Source organism: Mauremys mutica, chromosome 1 (genome assembly GCF_020497125.1).
Source record: "Mauremys mutica isolate MM-2020 ecotype Southern chromosome 1, ASM2049712v1, whole genome shotgun sequence".
NCBI lineage: Eukaryota > Metazoa > Chordata > Testudines > Geoemydidae > Mauremys > Mauremys mutica.
This window is the reverse complement of record NC_059072.1, coordinates 121,787,169-121,805,903: the sequence shown is the minus strand read 5'-3', so window position 1 is coordinate 121,805,903 and position 18,735 is coordinate 121,787,169. Positions and strand designations below refer to the sequence as shown.

General features: G+C 43.5%; 1 protein-coding gene and 1 long non-coding RNA gene across 2 annotated transcripts in view; one reads left to right on the top strand and one right to left on the bottom strand.

Moving 5' to 3' along the window:
- The window catches only part of ABCC9 (ATP binding cassette subfamily C member 9), a 123,164-nt gene that overhangs the window by 53,605 nt on the left and 50,824 nt on the right, over nt 1–18,735 (bottom strand). Inside the window, exons 14-18 of the mRNA XM_044998576.1 lie at nt 17,969–18,111; nt 12,521–12,629; nt 10,741–10,851; nt 9,732–9,804; nt 8,162–8,267 (exon numbers count right to left, since the gene is read on the bottom strand). Of these exons, the coding sequence (XP_044854511.1) occupies nt 8,162–8,267; nt 9,732–9,804; nt 10,741–10,851; nt 12,521–12,629; nt 17,969–18,111 (542 nt within the window). The remainder of the gene's footprint in view (nt 1–8,161; nt 8,268–9,731; nt 9,805–10,740; nt 10,852–12,520; nt 12,630–17,968; nt 18,112–18,735) is intronic.
- On the top strand, nt 12,021–12,633 carry LOC123355824. Its single transcript, XR_006575210.1, has 2 exons — nt 12,021–12,081; nt 12,543–12,633. It is a non-coding gene; the product is annotated as an uncharacterized LOC123355824 (long non-coding RNA).

Here is an 18,735-nt window from a genome sequence, read left to right as displayed (position 1 = left end):
GGGGTGCTCTGGGGTTGCCTGCACATTTACAGGACCAACAACTAGAGGGTGTTCTGAGGTCATAGACGAATAACCACTGTTCCCTTTTTGGAAGGGTGGAAGAGCCACAGTTGCTATCTCGGGACCTTGTCTAACCAGAGCTGTCTCTTTATTCAGAAACGGATTCCTATCTCCACTACCATGGAAAGATAGTTCCAAGGTACAAGAGAGAGGGAGATAGAGGCCTTTGAGATTAAAAAGAGGGAAGAAGTTAGTCCCACAGGAAAAAGAAAGATTAGAATCTCTCATTTAAAACAAACAAACAAAAACCAAAAACAACTCAGATCTTCTTCCTTAACAAATAGCAGTGAGTTAAAGTGGTGGGAGAAGGACTGAGGAAATACATCTACCATATAGCTCTGGAACTGCCAACAGTAGAATAATTTTTAAAACTTTGGGACCAATGCAATGGTGCTTACTACTAGAGTGAACAGACTTGTAATAACTAAATTTCCCCTTATAATCAATGAGAGCAGTTGTATGAGTAATGAGACTTTTAAACCCCCTGTTCAACAAACCATCCCTCTTCAACTAGATGCGTAAGCACATGCTTAAATTCTACTGACTTCAGTTTGACAAAAGCAAACGTTTAAAGTTAAGCATATACTCATGTGCTATGCTGAATCACAGATTCAGTAATGAAGAGTTGTAGGGTTTGATCCTTTACTTTTATACTAGTAGAAAGTTTACTTCTCAAACTACATACTTTAAGTACGACAACGAAACAAGTACAGTGCGTGGCAGTAGTCCAAAACTCAGTTCTGGAGTGTATGATATTGCCATGAAAAGGGTGCAGGTATTTGTAATCCTTATCTAATTTTGTTCATTTATTATTTTTTACTCTGTATTTGAAAAAATATCCACATTTCCCCAGACCGGATCACTGCTAGTTACACCAGAGTTAAGCCTGAAATTATGAAAAGCACTGAACTGATTAGATTGATCATATGATGATTTTGACTTTGTATGCTAGTCTGTTAGCCAAATTTATTTAAAATCAAGATTTCAAGGGAAAGTTAAAAATAGACTTAGCTGCAGCCTGGACTACTGTCAATGTATCCTTGACTTGACCTTTTAAAACGCTAACATATCTCTAACTCTGCCCTTGTTCTCCAGCAAAACAAATACAGAGGGAAGCAAATTAATGCTAGAGCTCTATGACTGCAGTGGAACTATAGAGTTCCCACTTAATCTACAGGATCAACAGGGCAATGAAGATTCAGGGCCCCAATCATATGGATGGCCTCCAGCTGCATGAGACACTTCCACTGAGGACTACCTTCCAGCCTCTCCACATAGCCAGGGCAGAACTAGTAGCCATGCTGACATTGGCCATCTACCTATTTATCCCTCTAGGAGGTCTTTATAACACCCATCACTGTGTTATCTAACCTTCTGTGGTAGCAACCATGGTCCAGAGCTGTACTTGTTGTGCGGCTGAGGGAAGGCACAGCTAATGCTGACTTCTGACAACGCTTACTTCCCACCACTTTCCTTGCAGTCTGTCACAGCATTGGGCCAAAGAATGCCATTAGTAAGGGTTTGCTCCAACTCTTGTTTTGTCCATGTTTTACACCTGGTTTCTGGGCCCTCACATATACTTTGCACAGGGGAGTCTTACATACCCTCTACTCTCTGTAGAGTGCGTCCAGAGGGCAAGGAGCATTCTGCTTAGCTGCTCTCCCGCTCTGCTTGGCTCCCCCAAGGCATTTTCTGAGAATTTGGTTCTCTCCACACCACACATCTGTGTGTGGTATGCAATTAGATATGCCTCTGTAAAGTCTGGATTGGGACTTTCCAACTCAGCCCTACATAACGGGCTGAACTCTAACAATGATTCTGGATAGTCCGCATGCCCCATTATATGGGAAGCCTGCTCAGCCAGTTACTTATCAGAACAGCTGGAAGCCAACCTCACATCTAAGGCTTTTGATTCCTGCAAACCACAGCACATGCAGTGAGAAAGAGCACCTGTCCCTGGCTTACAACCCCAGAATGACGTGGAAGCTGAGCCCCAGAGAGAACCTGTCCCATAACTGGGCCCTACCAAATTCACAGCCATGAAAAACACGTCACGGACTGTGAAATCTGGTGTGTCCCCCCCTGGTGAAATCTGGTCTTTTATGTGCTTTTACCCTATGCTATACAGATTTCACAGGGACGACCAGCGTTTCTCAAACTGGGGGTCCTGAAGAGAGTTGCGGGGGTGGTGGTGGTGGTGTCACAAGGTTATTTTAGGGTGATCACAGTATTGCCACCCTTACTTTTGCGCTGCTTTCAGAGCTGGGTGGCCGGAAAGTGACAGCTGTTGGCCAGCGCCCAGCTCTGAAGGCAGCGTCCCACCAGCAGTAACACAGAAGTAAGGGTGGCAATACCATACCAGACCATCCTTACCTCTGCGCTGCTGCTGATGGCGGCTCTGCCTTCAGAGGTGGGCTCCCGGCCAGCAGCCATCACTCTCCAGCTGCCCAGCTCTGAAGGCAGCGCTGTCACCAGCACCAGCACAGAAGTAAAGGTAGCAGTACTGCAATCCCACTACAATAACCTTGAGACCCCCCCACATACACATACACATAACTCCTTTTGGGTCAGGACCCCTACAATTACAACACCAGGACATTTCAGATTTAAATAGCTGAAATAATGAAATTTATGATTTTTAAAATCCTATGACCGTGAAATTTACCAAAATGGACCCTGAATTTGGTAGCGCCCTACCCATTAAGCCTATCCGGGGAAAGTTCTCTAAAGGGAAGGTGCATTGAAACACTTTCTCTTTTTTCCCCTAACATACATGCCCAGTTTCATCCCTGGAGGAAGTAGGTACAGCTCTCACTGCCGTCAGAGTTGCGCTAGTTTATCCAAGGGCTGATTTTGGCCACAATGGGCCAAAATCTACTCTCACTTGCACCAATATAAATCCAGATGAATTACTTCAGATTTACATCAGAGAAATTGAGGGCAGAATTCAGCCCAGTGGTACTGTACCTACATTACTATTGCTGAGGTTTCTATATCTCATCCCTTTGCATATTCCTGGATCAGCAGATATGGTAACTCATGTATGCAGAATTACATGGGAAGGGCATTAAGAAAGTAATTAGAACTTTTATTCTGATTTTGTAAAATACAGCAACGGGATTCATTTAGTCAATACTTGAGGTATTCTCCTGTATTCACCTCTCTGTTAGGAAGTCTGAAAATATCAGCAAAACACTCCCATGTTTGTGAGCTATAACACAGCACCGCATTATAGGTTGCAATGAACAAAGAAGTCAGTCAATAAGGCTTCAGATACTCTGTAATGGCGGAATTACCTGTTTGGTTTCACAGACAGAACAGTTTTGGGTTTTGTCAACATTGGAACTTCATCAGCAAAACGTTTGTTGTCCCCTCCCCCCCGAATGACAAAAGTTTTATCAACAAAAAGCGCTGGTGTGAACAGTTTTGTCGGCAGGAGAGCTCTCCTGCCAACAAAGCCACTGCTGCTCGTTGGGAAGTTTTTTGTCAGTGGGAGAGCTCCCTCCTGCCTACAAACAGCAGCTACATACACTGTGTGCCTTTTAGTGGCACGGCTGTAGCAGCACTGCTGTGTCACTAAAAGGTGGGTAGTGCAGACAAAGCCTTAATCGCATTCCTAAATACCACGGTGACAGAGCATTATTATGCAGAGTGTCTTGGAAAGTGTATTTTACAAGACAAAAAGGTGATGTGTGCTCGAGTGTCTGCATGTATCATTGATTGGGCACATCTTCATAAGAGCATAAGAACGGCCATCCTGGGTCAGACCAAAGGTCCATCCAGCCCAGTATCCTGTCTACCGACAGTGGTCAATGCCAGGTGCCCCAGAGGGAGTGAACCTAACAGGTAATGATCAAATGATCTCTCTCCTGCCATCCATCTCCACCCTCTGACAAACAGAGGCTAGGGACACCATTCCTTACCCATCCTGGCTAATAGTCATTAATGGACTTAACCTCCATGAATTTATCTAGTTCTATTCTAAACCCTGTTATAGTTCTAGCCTTCACAACCTCCTCAGGCAAGGAGTTCCACAGGTTGACTGTGCGCTGTGTGAAGAAGAACTTCCTTTCATTTGTTTTAAACCTGCTGCCCATTAATTTCATTTGGTGGCCCCTAGTTCTTGTATTATGGGAACAAGTAAATAACTTTTCCTTATTCACTTTCTCCACATCACTCATGATTTTATATACCTCTATCATATCCCCCCTTAGTCTCCTCTTTTCCAAGCTGAAAAGTCTTAGTCTCTTTAATCTTTCCTCATATGGGACCCCTTCCAAACCCCTAATCATTTTAGTTGCCCTTTTCTGATTTTGTTTCTTTTTCTTCCCCCTGGGCAAAATGTATTGGTGATGGTTTACTTGTCCATTCATCTTCACGGCTTTTTCAAAAGTTACAACTCTTGGAAAGAGTAACAACTGTAGGGACCAATCCTAAAAAGAACTGAGCATCTGCATTCCAAGTCAGCAGCATCAAAGGGAAGTTACAGGTGCTCAGCACCTCTCAGGAGCGGGCACAAAGATGAAATAACAACTTCTTTAAAATTGCCAAACCTAGATTAAAGTTGGCTCATCTAGAGATGCAGTATTGTAGAGCTTGCTTGTTCTCAGTAAGAATTGCAATTCACATGGTATGATTTAACTTTGCTGTCTAGAGATTTACATAGTGTATCAGAATGTTTATAAGATGACGCTTTTGAAGATGGTTACTGGAATGATGTAAATATGAATTGCTGCCTCTTTTTACCCGCCCCTTACAAATGAAATGACTCATCTCAAAGGAATATCCTCCTTAAATGTTTTAAATAAACAAATGGTGACTAGTGTTATTACTGTAGGTCATGTATTCTAATTGACACCCAACTCTCTACTTCTATTTCCTTTAACAAAAGTTATTCTTCCATGGTTCTAACTATACCGATTATTCCAGCGAGATCATGTGTGTTAGCACAGCAGAGAGTGACACACAACTAAGGAACCAAACCAATGCCGCACATCAGAGCAGGTTCTAGGCATAATCAGACTAAGCAATTACTTAGGGCCCTGAGCAGCTCAAGGGGGCCCCTATTCATCTTTTATTATGTGTTGGGGCGGGGAATATTTCTGCTTAGAGCCCCCAGTGGGCTAGTGCCGCTTCTGCCACACATGGACAGGAAGAGGAAAACTATCGAGCTTGAAAAAGCTGCTTTTTGGGAAAATGATCAAACAGATAAATATTCAAAGAACAGGCCATGCCATTTTGATCACTCTGGGTGAAATTCATCCCTCCTTCCACAGACAAAACCCAAGGACATGAGCTTTGGGTGGGAGAGTTGGGAGAACAGAATTCATCTCCAAAATCACAGGCCATGAAGTGGGTTGCAGCCCATCCCCTTCACATCCACCTTCCCCTAACTATGAGCTGCAAGAGTTGCTGCTGTCCTACGGAGCCCCCTATACAGGGATTCTCAGACACTAGTTCTGCATAACTGTGGGTCCACTTTAGGGCCCCCCAGCCTCTCCCAGCAGCTTTCTCCTCAGTTGCCTCTGCTCAGCTACTTCAGAGCCCCCCGACTCAATCACACACAGGGGATGTGGACAGGGATGAAAGTAACTTAAGGAACTTACTGGTAGGCAGGGCTGGGGTCCTGAGCAAGGTGGTGGGGGGGCTTGGGCAGAAGGGGTAGGGCCTCGGGCGGAAGGGGCAGGGCCTTTAAATCACCACCGGAGCCCGAGGGCTCCCAGCTGCCACTGCTATCCTGGGGCTCTGGCGGCGATTTAAAGGGCCCAGGGCTCCGGCCGTCGCTCTTGCCGGCACACCGTACCGAACCATACCAGCTTACTTTCACCTCTGGAGTGGGTATCTCATCCTGTTTCCATAGATGTGAATTCCAAAAAATCCAAAGAGGAATATCATCCTCTACTTATTCTGTGCTGGTATTCAGCACAGGCCCCTGAACAAATCAGATTCAATGAGATTTTTGGCATGCCCTCCTCTACATGCTACCTGTAGCACGGTAATGTGAAAACTGTAAAGATCAGCCTACTTAGGCCTAGACATTAATCCAAAACTAGAATATGGCTTTGTCCTTTATCTTTGTGAAATACCCCATCCCTTTCATTTATCCTCATTTTCTTTGGCGGGGATGGAGGAATTTTTTCACAACCATTTCATAGGTTTGAGTAGCACTGTGTGAAACATTACTGGTCAGCAAAGCCATCTGATGAAACATACTTCCAAAGCATGATATCATTTCTAAGTGTCAAACGATGAATGCAGTTCACATCTTTTTTCTCCATTTGAAGATAAGATCAGTAGTCAGTATATAAATGCATATCCCGTACTATAAGAAGATATTTGATTATAGCATCAGTTAAAAATAAAGATGGGCCAGAGACACAAACTTTATGTCCAGCTCTTTCTCCAAACTTTTCCAACATCTGAGTATGATTGGATCCAGGGTTTTGAATAAGCCTGTTTAAAAATGACAAGGCCATCCACAAATTTTGGATCCAAATCAAGATCTGAACTTTCTTAAAATTTGTGTCTATTCAGATCTGTTTCAAGCCATAAGTGACCTTGAGATCTATTCCAACTTTTTGGTGTGATAAACAATTCAAATACACCCACAAAGTTGGTCCTATGCATCAACAACCACCACAGCCACAGGATGGAGAAACAAATGGTAAGGACACATATAATAAGCCGAGCCAGTCAAAAAAAAATTCACTGAAATTTTGAATTTTCAAAAAATGCATCAACCCCTAGTAATACAAAGCTACAAAAATGTAAAAAAAGTTTTGAAAAGTGTCTGGAGCAATGCTACAGGCACTGGTGTCACTGTTTGCTAAGGCAAATTATAGACCAATGTACTTGCATCATGGCAAGTCTGAGATGGAATGGACATGGAAAGAATGCTCAGTGGAGGAAGATCATATACCAGCGGTGAAATCCTGACTCCACTGAAATCAATGGCAAAATTCCTATTGGCTTCGGTGGAGCCAGGATTTCACCCCGGATGCATTACACTGTACTGCATAACACATGTTTTACATTTAGAGTCATAGGTAATGGGTGAACCCCTCATTCACGCAGGCTAGCCCTCTGCCCCCCCCACCCAAGGCCACAGGCTTACCCCCCCCCATAAACACGAGGCCCTGCCTCTAACCCACTCCCCCTCACCCAGAGCCAGAATAGCCCTGAGACTCCGACTGTGGCCTGAACTGCCCCTGAGTTGCTGGCCAGCCCGAGCCCCAAGCTCCAGGTCATTGGCCCAAGCTGAACCCCCACCGGCTTCTGGGGAGAGGTGGAGCAAGGACGGGGACTTGGGGTGGAGTGTGGGCAGGGCTACGGCTTTGGTTTGGGGAGGCTTAGCATCCCCTGGCCTACTATACCCACCGCCCATGCATAGAGTGATCGATTCTTTCCATTTAGGTCATAAAATAAGGTTAGTGTATTTGAGACTAACTACTCAACTGGTTTTAACTATATTCAGATCCCCTTTCCATCCCTTCATTCAAGCACCATGCTGTAAATCTACTACTGGGGCGGGGTGAATTTATTCAGACTAAGAGCTTATTTGATGAAAAATACAGTTTTGATCAGCCCAAGACTATTTGTGAATCTGACATGAATAGTTTCAGCCATTCACAAAATGGTTGGAGGTGGAAGAGGAGTGCTGATAGAGGTGGTGATGATGGTGCTGGTTGCTATCTCTCCTTCCCTTTCTCTCCCTAGCACCCCTAATAATGTTTAGTCCAGTGGTGAGGGCACTCAGGTGGGATATAGGAGACCTAGGTTCAAATTCACACTCTGAAACAGGCTTTCTTGATTCACCAAAAATGCTGAAATATTTCAGATTTGGTTCAACCCAAAGCATTTTTTTTTAAAAAATTTCAGAACTGCCATTGAACTGAAAAATCAATTATTTGCCCAGCTCAAGCTCTCACTTTCTGTCACAAATGAAGCATCACCAGCTGCATCACAATAGATCTGGTGTGAATGTACTGGTAAAGGGTTGCAGGGAGGATTTTGGATGATGATTTAACATGCTCTACATTTCTTATTATGAGGTGTTGGTGCTTAAAATTAAAACAGCAATTAGAAGCTATTGGAAACTTACTTGTTCCAGTGAACTTTTCCTTCCAGAGTCTGCATCTCACCAAGTATAGCCAGAAGAAGTGAAGACTTCCCACAGCCAACTTGACCCACAATCATTGTCATCTGACCTATAATAATCATAAACCAAATAAAGAAAGGAGAACCAAATGATAGAACACTAATCCAGTAAAAATTTAAAATAGCTTCCTGCAGTTGTTGCTACCCTTTATATTCTCTGAATGGCAATTTCGCGTGTATCCACCTGTGAGCTAATTTTGAAAGAAAAGGTTCAGTATCTCCATGATGTAAGTGTACTGTATAAACCTGCTGGAATATATATATTAAAAAACAACAATACTGAGTGATTTATTGAGAGACTGATCTTGGGAACCAAAGTTTTATAGTAATAATTATTAAAATTAATAACAATACCCCAAGTTTCCTATGTGGTTTTGCCTTGCCAAATTGTGTGTTTGTGTATGTGTGTGTGTGGGGGTATTTTAACACCTCTGGCACTTTTTAATAACTACCATTTTGTGTGATTAGCCTGTTTAAAATTCCTCTCCATACTGCCTTGGTTATGCTGTTGTCTGTTTTATTTATATACACATGCACTGACGGCCAAGTAGACCTATTGTTTTGAAACTGGCAATTTTTTTCATTATTAGCCATATGTTTAAAACAAACACGAGGAAGTGCTTCTTCACATAATGATCAGTCAACCTGTGGAATTCGTTGCCAGCAGATATTGTGAAGGCCAAAACTATAAATGAGTTCAAAAAGGAATTAGGTAAGTTCATGGAGGGTAGGTCCATCAATGTCTATTAGCCAAGATGGTCAGGGATGCAATCCAATGCTCTGGGTGTCCCAACGCCTCTGACAGTCAGATGCTGGGGCTGGACAACAGGGGATGGATCACTTGATGATTGCCCTGATCTATTCATTCCCTTTGAATCATCTGGCATTAGCCACTGTTAGAAGACAAGATACTGGGCTGAATGGATCATTGGTCCGACCCAGTGTGGACATTTTTATTTCTATCCATTATTTTTTCATTTTTTGGAGTTATAATCTAGTTCCATGAACTAGATTTCTTAACCTTTTACATCCTTCTCTTTATATTTCTTGATGTAACCCACACACCTTCTGGGTGTGGTGTTCTGTCCCATCTAGTGGCACCAAGACCACTTAGAGAGCAATTAATGAGTCTGCTCTATAGTACTTGGCTAACAAGTAGTTGGGTTTTAGCTTGTACAGTACAGGCTCATGCACTAAGGTCCTAGGTTCAATTCTGCATGCTGACAACAGGGGGGTTGTCGGTGTTACATTGACACCAATCTGTTCACATTTATTTTTTGAGTGAAGTAGTGGGGGCACACAACCTAACTTGTTACAAGATAGATCTTGATAAATTTATTCATGTGATCATATGGCAAAGTTGCTGGTGATAGCAGGAGACTGGACTCCATGACCCACGAGGTCCCTTCCAACCCTATGTTCCTTTGTGCTTTGGACTATGTATGCAAGGAATGGTCATTACAGCAAATACGCAGTTTCACATGTTTAGCATTTAAGGTGCACATTAATCCTACCTGTTGGAATCCTAATGTTTATATTGGATAATGTGGCTAAGCCGCTTCCCCATGAAAAATATCCATTGGTAACCTACAAAATAATTTCATATATTAGAAGTGAAAACACCTCAATAAATAATTTACAATTGTCAGTTCTGGATTAAAAGGAAAAGATCACTTTAAAAAATGTGATAAAACACATTCAAGTATGGTCACATGAAAAAGTGCAAGTCAAATAAGGGGAGATGGCAAAACAACGCAAAGATTGTGAAGGAAAAACAACTCGTGCATATATTGTATGAACATCCCTTTATTAAAGGGTCAGTCTCCAGGTAAAACTCATGGGCCCCATCACCTCTTGCAGAGAAAAATCCATGCAGCATTATCAAGGGAAGAGATGGAGCACACAGAGTATAAACAGGATACTCACAAGGTTTACAGAGGACAAAAAATAGTAGACACTGGGCCATATTTTGCCTTTGTATTTGTACACTCCCTTTGAAGTTAACAGGGCTATGGGCTATTCTCCCTCACACAAGAAGGGCATCCATAGGCAGAACTTGGACCAAAGGGCGTGTTTGCAACCTGTGCATCTATTTAGTATGAATCTAGTCAGAACTTGTGGGAACAGTTAGTGCATGTTCAGACAAAAGCTTTACCCACATCAGCAATGAATGTGAAAAATGACCTCATGGTATAAAAACTTTGAGTCTGGGAGTGGGCTAGCAGGGGGAACTCAAAGAAGAACCTATAGTATATTTGATCATGTGGTTCTTGTTCTTTCCGAATCACAATATCACTTGCTACGGAGGAAAAATAGAGGCATTAAAGGAAACGGATGATTTCCAGCAAATAGTCTGGTGTAAATGTATTTTGAGCACACTTTTATCCAAGTATTTTACACCTGTTCTTGCAGTGAAAGATTTGCTTTTGGAAGGACTGCAGGATTTGGGCACTTTGTTACCAGTTTACTCCAGAACATGAGGCTCCCCTCCATGTGAAGAATGAATCCATGAATTCAAACTACCTTGATTGCGATATCATCTATCTCGAAGGGACGTAGCTGTCTCCTCGGTGGCTGCTCATAGCTGTCCAGCTGATGCCGTAAGGGCTGTTTCCTGTTTATGGCTTTGGTATGCTACATGAAAAAGCACAGAAAGAAGGAAGTTGAAATTCTCATAAGATGACAACATTCAGGTTCCTTTGAAACAAAATAGCCTGTTCTCTTCCCTCCTACCAATCTAGGTCAAGAGAAGAACATGTGAATAGTAACAGGGCATTTCAACATGTGTTGTAACGAAGGCAAAACACTGTGAGGAGCTAAGCGCCTCTCACAAGGGGCTGAATGCCCTCAACTGCCTCTGAAGTCAGTGGAGTCTTTTCAAATCCCCCCATCTTTTATACTATCTAATTTAAACTTCTTGTCAGCATCTGCAGTGCTCTACATAATTCTGCCCCATCCTCCTTATCCTTCTTTGTTAAGTTCAGTATTGCTCCCAGTCCTCTTCAAATCTACCCAGCCTCATCCTCCCATTTGTCAGCTTAGCTTCTCAGTCACCTCTGTAACTTCTTCCACATGACCATTTAGGCATGGTACAACCTTCCTGAGCTTGTCTGAAAAGCTCCTACTCTGTTTCAGTCCCTCTTAAAGACTCACTTTTGCTGGGCTGCTTATAGAGAATCAATCTGACTTCTACATACATTGCTTATTCTTTCCTCTCCCTCCCCACATAATTTTTGTCTGTCTTTAGATTGTGAGCTCCTCGAAGCAGTAACTGACCCTACTTGAATGTCTGGAAAGAATCTGGCACATCACAGGCGGTAAAGTAAAGAAAGAATTCAATCCTTGTAACAACATGAAGGCTACATGGGATATTTAGAACAATAAACTAAAACTGAGAGGGCCAAGTCTGAAAGCTACATCAATCAAGTCGTTTCTTAAAGTTTTTCTTTTTTATTAATGCTTAAGTAAGAGCAGGGGCCTGCCCCGCTGTAAAAACATATAGTGTGAGCCTCTCTCCTGAGGAGCTCACACCCTAAGCAGGCAAGATAGGCAAAGGATAGAAAGAAACTGGAAGCACAGAGAGATAAAATGACTTCCTGTGATACCGCATGGCCAGAGGGCAGCAGGAGAGGGTTAGAAGGGAGCCTTATTCCCTGTAAGGGAAAGAAAGTTTGCTATAGATTAACTAGAGCACCTGATGCCAATTAGAGCACCTGAAGCCAATTACAGCACCTGCAGTCAGTCACATGAAAAAAACCCCTGCTTCAATCAGACAGTGTGGGAGTAGGAGCAGAAAGGATTGGTGTTGGAGCAGAGGACAGTTTGGAGAAGTGCTGTGGTGGGCTAAGAAGTCCTAGACCCTAGGTAAGGGGCACCTGGCTTGTGCAGAGGGAGGGCAGGAAGCCCCCCACAAGCTGAAGGGCAAGAGAGGGAAGTAGCCCAGGGGAAGGAACCGTCAGTTCAAGTGTTCACCACTATCCTCAGGGCCCCTGGGCTGGGACCTGGAGTAGAGGGTGGGCCCAGGTCCCTCCCTCTCCACTCCCCTCCTCTAGGACACTAGTGGGGCAATTAATATTCCAATTTAGGGGCAAGAAATGGTGCCCTGAACCCCCCCAAAGAAGAGAAAGTGTGAGACCCATCATAATAGTGCTGGCAATTTGCCACACTTCCCCAAGTCAGACAGTTGGTGAGTGGCAAAGCCAGACTCAAAAGCCAGGTCTCCTGAGTCCCAGGTCAGCATCCACTCCACTTGGCCATGCTGTCTCCCCCTTTTTGAGCTGCCATGTCAGAAAAGAGAACTTACAAGTCCTGTATGCTTCTTACAGGATTCATAGGTCACAGAGCTTTCTGCACTTCTCCAGCTGTCATCTCCAATCTCATCACTTATGAGAAATTCATTCAGCTTCTGTACGCTTTTAAAAAAAAAGACAATGAGTGAATGCCAGATTTCCATGGGTAAGCTTGTAATGATCTGTGCTCCAATCACCGGATCAGAATACTCAAACTTCATGATTGCATGGACTACCTCCACTCCCTTTTGGATTGCATAGCATCCTTGTGGCAATTATCTGCATGGAAAAAAGAACAGTATGAAAGGAGTTAATGCATTTTCAAACTTTATTGTATTGCAATAAGAGCAACTGGAAATGAGGAGAAGAGCTGACACCATGTGACTAACCAGCTCTCTGCAATCCACCAGCAAGAACTCTGTGGCTTGCAGAACACATGCTATTCTTGCTATGTTATTCTTTTAAAAAAATAATCTGCACAGTTACTCATTAACCTTTTGGGGCTGCCTCAGTCCTCACTTCGCCCCAGGGGCATGTAGCAAAGGGGAAAGCCCAACCAACTAGTGAGAGAAGCATGACTATGACAAGCCCTTTACAGTATATCCAAATCCAGAGTTTATCACCACACGGTGTGACAGGAACCTCTTCAACAGGCAGTGGGAGGAATCTGAGCCAACTCCATAAGGAACGGACACACTAATCAATGTAACTCTTATTATGTGAATGCACTAAAGGAACATGCAATGACATTGACCTACTGCCTTAGAAGGCATGGGTCAAACATTTATTTCAGCCACAGGCAAAAACTCTTCTGCCACCAGAGCTATGCTAATTCTTAAAGTGAAATAACTGGTCTGGCCAAAGTCTAAGAACTTATTCATATCAGGGACAAGCACTTGATCCTATCAATTTATATGATTGATGATGGGGGCCATTAAGTGGCCAAGCACACATTCCTCATGCCTCTGCACTTGAGAGTTTCTAGGTTCATGGGACAAAGATGATAGGAAATAAATTTTCCAATGGGTGAGGTTTGTTTTGGCAAATAGGGTCTTTCAATAACGTCCTTTGGTGTGGCTAAGGATAGTAAGTGAAACACACACACCACGGGGATATTAGGAGAGCACTAAACATAGCACAGAGGGAGGAGGAGTGATGGGGAGGCTAAAGTGATGGGGAGGCTAAAGAGGCATGAGATTTTCCATGAGTCCGAAATCATTTTAAACCCAGAAAAAATCTCTGATGTGTCCCTGTTGCCCCTTCAACAAAACACTGATTATTTAATTCGTTAGTGAATGGGGAGGGAGGACTCAGAAGACTAATGTCCTGGGGTTTGTTGTTTGTTGTTATTGTTATCCACCAAACAGAGGCAGCAGCAACAGTACAATATTTTGCCAGAGTCCCTCAACCTGGACTTGGAGGGATTATGTCTGAGGGTGGGAAGTTTAGCTCAGTTTTCAGATCCTGTCAGTGCATGGCATCTCTGTCAGTGAGGGTGTCAATTTGTGCCAGCTGTGGTGGTAGTTTTGTGATACATACACCTGTGTAACTACACTGAGACAGCAATTCCTTTCACATAGGCCACTGCAGAATCAACAGAGGACAATACATTTCCATCTCTTAATCAGCAAACTAGAGAGGAATTGCTCAGTCACTCACCACTAGGGGAGCTGTTCTGTCAGGCTATATATTTTGGGAAATCATGGCAAAGTTTGATAAAATCTCAGATTTTGTGACTTCTATGATTTTCCACCAGTGCTTCTCCCTGTAGCACATATGGCAATTTCCTGTTATATCCTAGACCAGGGGTCGGCAACCGGTGGCTCGCGGCTCGCCAGGGTAAGCACCCTGGCGGGCCGGCCCGGTTTGTTTATCTGCCGCGTCGGCAAGTTCGGCCGATCGCGGCTCCCACTGGCCGCGGTTCGCGGTCCCAGGCCAATGCGGGAGGCAGGAAGCAGCGCGAGCCGAGGGATGTTCTGGCCGCGGCTTCCTGCCTCCCGCATTGGCCTGGGACCGCGAACCGCGGCCAGTGGGAGCCGCGATCGGACGAACTTGCCGACGCGGCAGATAAACAAACCGGGCCGGCCCGCCAGGGTGCTTACCCTGGCGAGCCGCGAGCCACCGGTTGCCGACCCCTGTCCTAGACGAACCTCATTGAATTAAGTTAAACATATCCCCACAGTATGCCAACATTTGTATTGAATTAAGTTTAACTATTTTAGGAGTTCTTTGTATTAAAAATGTGAACATTTATGTATTATTGTGGGATTGTATGTAATGTCTCTAGGGGAAAGACATGGCTAATATAACGAGAAGTGTTATGAGTGTCAAAGGACTATTTGAAACAATAGGTTAGACAAGAATGAACTTTTAAAGTTAAGTGGGTTTCCCAGGAAATCTCTAGGAGTTGTTTGCAAATGTACCCCTTGGTTATGCAAGAACTCAGCCTTTTGAATCTTCACCCTGAGAAGGGGACCTTTGTCTGCTGATCACCAGTTAAATGAGGACAAGATCAGAGGGCCAAAGTGTATAAAGGAGTAGCTCACAGATTCATGGGAGTGCTTGTTCTGAGCCAATGCCGTCATGAACTTGTAACCACAGAGAAACAATCTGGTGGGATATGAAGGACTGACTCCTACTGGAGCCCCTGTTGGAACTGGGGTGATCTCTGGTAAGCTTATTAGCATGTGCGTAGGTTCTTTTTAATATATTTTCTCTGTAATGCTTTCATCTCCAGAATAAATGTTCTTGCTTTGAAAAAAGCTGTGTTACCTTGTAACTGTGGGCATTTACACTGCTTATAGCTTCGGAGAAGAAAAGCAAGGCAGGCCTCCTTAGGCAGTCTGACTTATTGGGGAATTCACAGTGTAGGCAGGGAACTGTGCAGCCTGGAAATACCCTGGTCAGGAGGGAGTGACACACATATCTCCGCCCAAGACAGCTGACAGCTGCCTGTAGAGATGGAAGCCTGAGAGTGGGTGACTTGATGGACTATAGAGGGGGAAATAAAGGTGCAGTTGCCCTGAACTGTTACACTCCCTCTCCTTCCACCTTCCCCACTGTTCTTCCATGCTACTCTATAACCCCACCAAGGCGTGTCCAGGCAGTCTGGCAGGCCAGGCCCCCCTCTCCTCCATCTCTTTCCTGTAATTTGTGAGTGGGAACCCAGAGTGCAGCCTCAGCATCACAATCCCCTCAAAGTCACAACCTTTTCACAGAACTCAGAGCAGACAGAAGCGCATCGTTCCCTGATGAGCTATCCAATTCCTTGGTGCCCACTTTGGGTCTGATTCTCCTCTCATACCAGTGTACATCAGGAGTGATTCTACTGCTATCCTGGTGTAACATTAATGAGTAGAATGGCTTTCCAGATGAGCTATTGCCCCCTGTTCATGCCAATGGTCCTTTCCAAAAAGAGACCCAGAGTTATGGACAGGGCTTTTTTGCCTCCCCAAGCTCTGAGAGTGCAACTGCTCAAGCAAAAAAAAAAAAAAAAAGAATGGCTGGAATGCTGCCCCGGAATTGTGCAGCCCCAAGCACGTGCTTGCTTTGCTGGTGCCTAGAGCTGATCCTGGTTATGGATATAATTCCACCATAAAGCACAGTCACTATTCCACCCCTTGCAATGGGGAGAAATAGAAGTAGGCTGCTCTCCCCGATGTCAAGGGACAGACCTGTTAGATAGCCATCACTTTGTTTATCCCCCAGCTTCTCCCTCTCTTCCCCTTCTAGTGTTGCTAGCCAGCTGGGAGCCATTGTGGCTGGCCAGTGCATGATGGGTGAGGCTAGGAAGGAAGATATGAGCTACAATCCAAGTCAGGACAGTCTGGCCTGGAGTAAGGACTTCAAGATTTGCCTCAATAATAATTTTTCCAGCCATTGACTTTATTGACAATTTCCTTGTTCTCATATGATGCAGTAAGACGGACTGTCTGGTCTGTTTTCTTTATGCCTTTTTATCATTTTGAATAAGCAAGTTGAGTCGCCTTCATCCTGTCTCTTTCTCAGAGAAGTGTAAAGAGATCTCTTTAATATAAGAAGATAAAAATGGCCATACTGGGTCAGATCAATGGTCCATCTAGCCCAGTATCCTGTCTTCTGTCAGTGGCCTATACCAGAAGCTTCAGAGGGAATGAACAGAACAGGGCAATTATCCTCTGTCATCCAATCCCAGCACCTGGCAGTCAGAGGTTTAGGGACACACAGAGCATGGGGTTGCATCTCTGACCATCTTGGCTAATAGCCACTGATGGAGCCATCTTTCATGAACGTATCAAATTCTTTTTTGAACGCAGTTATACTTTTGGCCTTCACAACATCCCCTCACAATGAGCTCCACGGTTGACTGTGTGTTGTGTGAAGAAATACTTCCTTTTGTTAGTTTTAAACCTGCTGCCTATTTTCATCTGGTGACCCCTGGTTCTTGTGTTATGTGAAAGGGTAAATAATACTTCCTAATGTTCATGATTTTATAGACCTCTATCATATCCCCTTTTAACCATCTCTTTTCCAAGCTTAAAAGTCCCAGTCTTTTTAATCTCTCCTCATCCAGAAACTGTTCCATATCCCTAATAATTTGTGCTGCCCTTCTCTGAAGCTTTTCCATTTCTAATACATCTTTATTGAGATGGGGCAACCAGAACTGCATGCAGTATTCAAGGTGTGGGCATACCATGGCTTTATACAGTGTCATATCTTTTCTTATTATCTATCCCTTTCCTAATGCTTTCTAACATTCTGTTAGCTTTTTTGATTGCTGCTGCACATTGAGCAGATGTTTTCAGAGAACTATCCACAGTGACTCCAAGATCTCTTTCGTGGGTGGTAACAGATCATTTAGACCCCATCTTTTTTGTATGTATAGTTGGGATTATGTTTTCTAATGTGCATTACTTTGCATTTATCAACACTAATTTTCATCTGTCATTTTGTCACCCAGTCACCCAGTTTTGTGAGATTCTTTTGTAACTCTTTGCAGTCGGCTTTGGACTTAACTAACTTGAGTAATATTGTATCATCTGCAAATTTTGCCACCTCAATGTTTAACCCCCTTTCCAGATCATTTATGACTATATTGAACAGTACTGGTCCCAGTACAGCCCCTTGGGGGACCCTGCTATTTACTTATCTCCATTTCAAAAACTGACCATTTATTCCTACGCTTTGTTTCCTGTCTTTTAACCAGTTATTGATCCATAAGAGGATCTTCCCTCTTACCCCATGACTGTTCACTTTGCTTAAGAGCTTTTGGTGAGGGATCTTGTCAAAGGCTTTCTGAAAGTCCAAGTATACTACATCCACTGGATCACCCTAGTCCACATGCTTGTTGAACCCCCCAAAGACTTTAAATAGATTGGTGAGGCATGATTTCCCTTTACTAAAGCCATGTTGACTCTTCCCCAACAAATCATGTTCATCTATATGTCTGATAATTCTGTTCTTTATTATAGTTTCAACCATACCTTATGACTGCCTTGACTGCAAATCTAACCACTGTGGAGAGCAGGAACAGTGGTGTGACCAGGATGTGAAACAATGACAGTGATGCAAAGGCCTGTGCTGGCTTCAGTGTCTCCTCATTTTGATATTCATAGGTCACAAAGGTCTGTCACATCAAAACAAGGGAAGATTAGTGAAAAGGATGTCAGGCTACACAGGCTGACTCAAAACAGTGGGGGAAACACCTATCGAAATATTCTGCCTGAGTAGAGGCTGAGTACAAACTGATTAAGGACCTCAGCATTTGGTACATAAACATTTCTTACTGCCCAGCATGAAGGGTAAAGGTATTTCCCCAGTGCATTAGTAATGAAATTCATTTTTGTGCAAAGGGCTAGTGCAAACTTAAGTCCCACTTAAGTCCAACCATGACTTATTTTGATTATTTAAATTGTCTAAGCCTTGTACTGGGCCCAGAGTAAATTTCACCCATAGACAATGGAACAGCAACACCCCAAAATACAAAGCCCAAAATAAGATATTCTCAAACATAGTCTGTCCCCTTCCAGTTTAGCCACATTTTGATATTCTGTTTGGTTTCTGTGGAAGACTGAAATTAATGTTGCTTTTTGTTTGCTTCCCTTTTCACAAGTCCAAATCTCAGGTGTTGTAAATTCACGTTTGGGAATTGAGTTTGTTAGTGTAATACTGCTAGGCAGCCAGCAGGGACATACTAATTCACATATTGTTTCTGTGAAAAGTAGGTCCTATATAAACAATGACAGTTTTA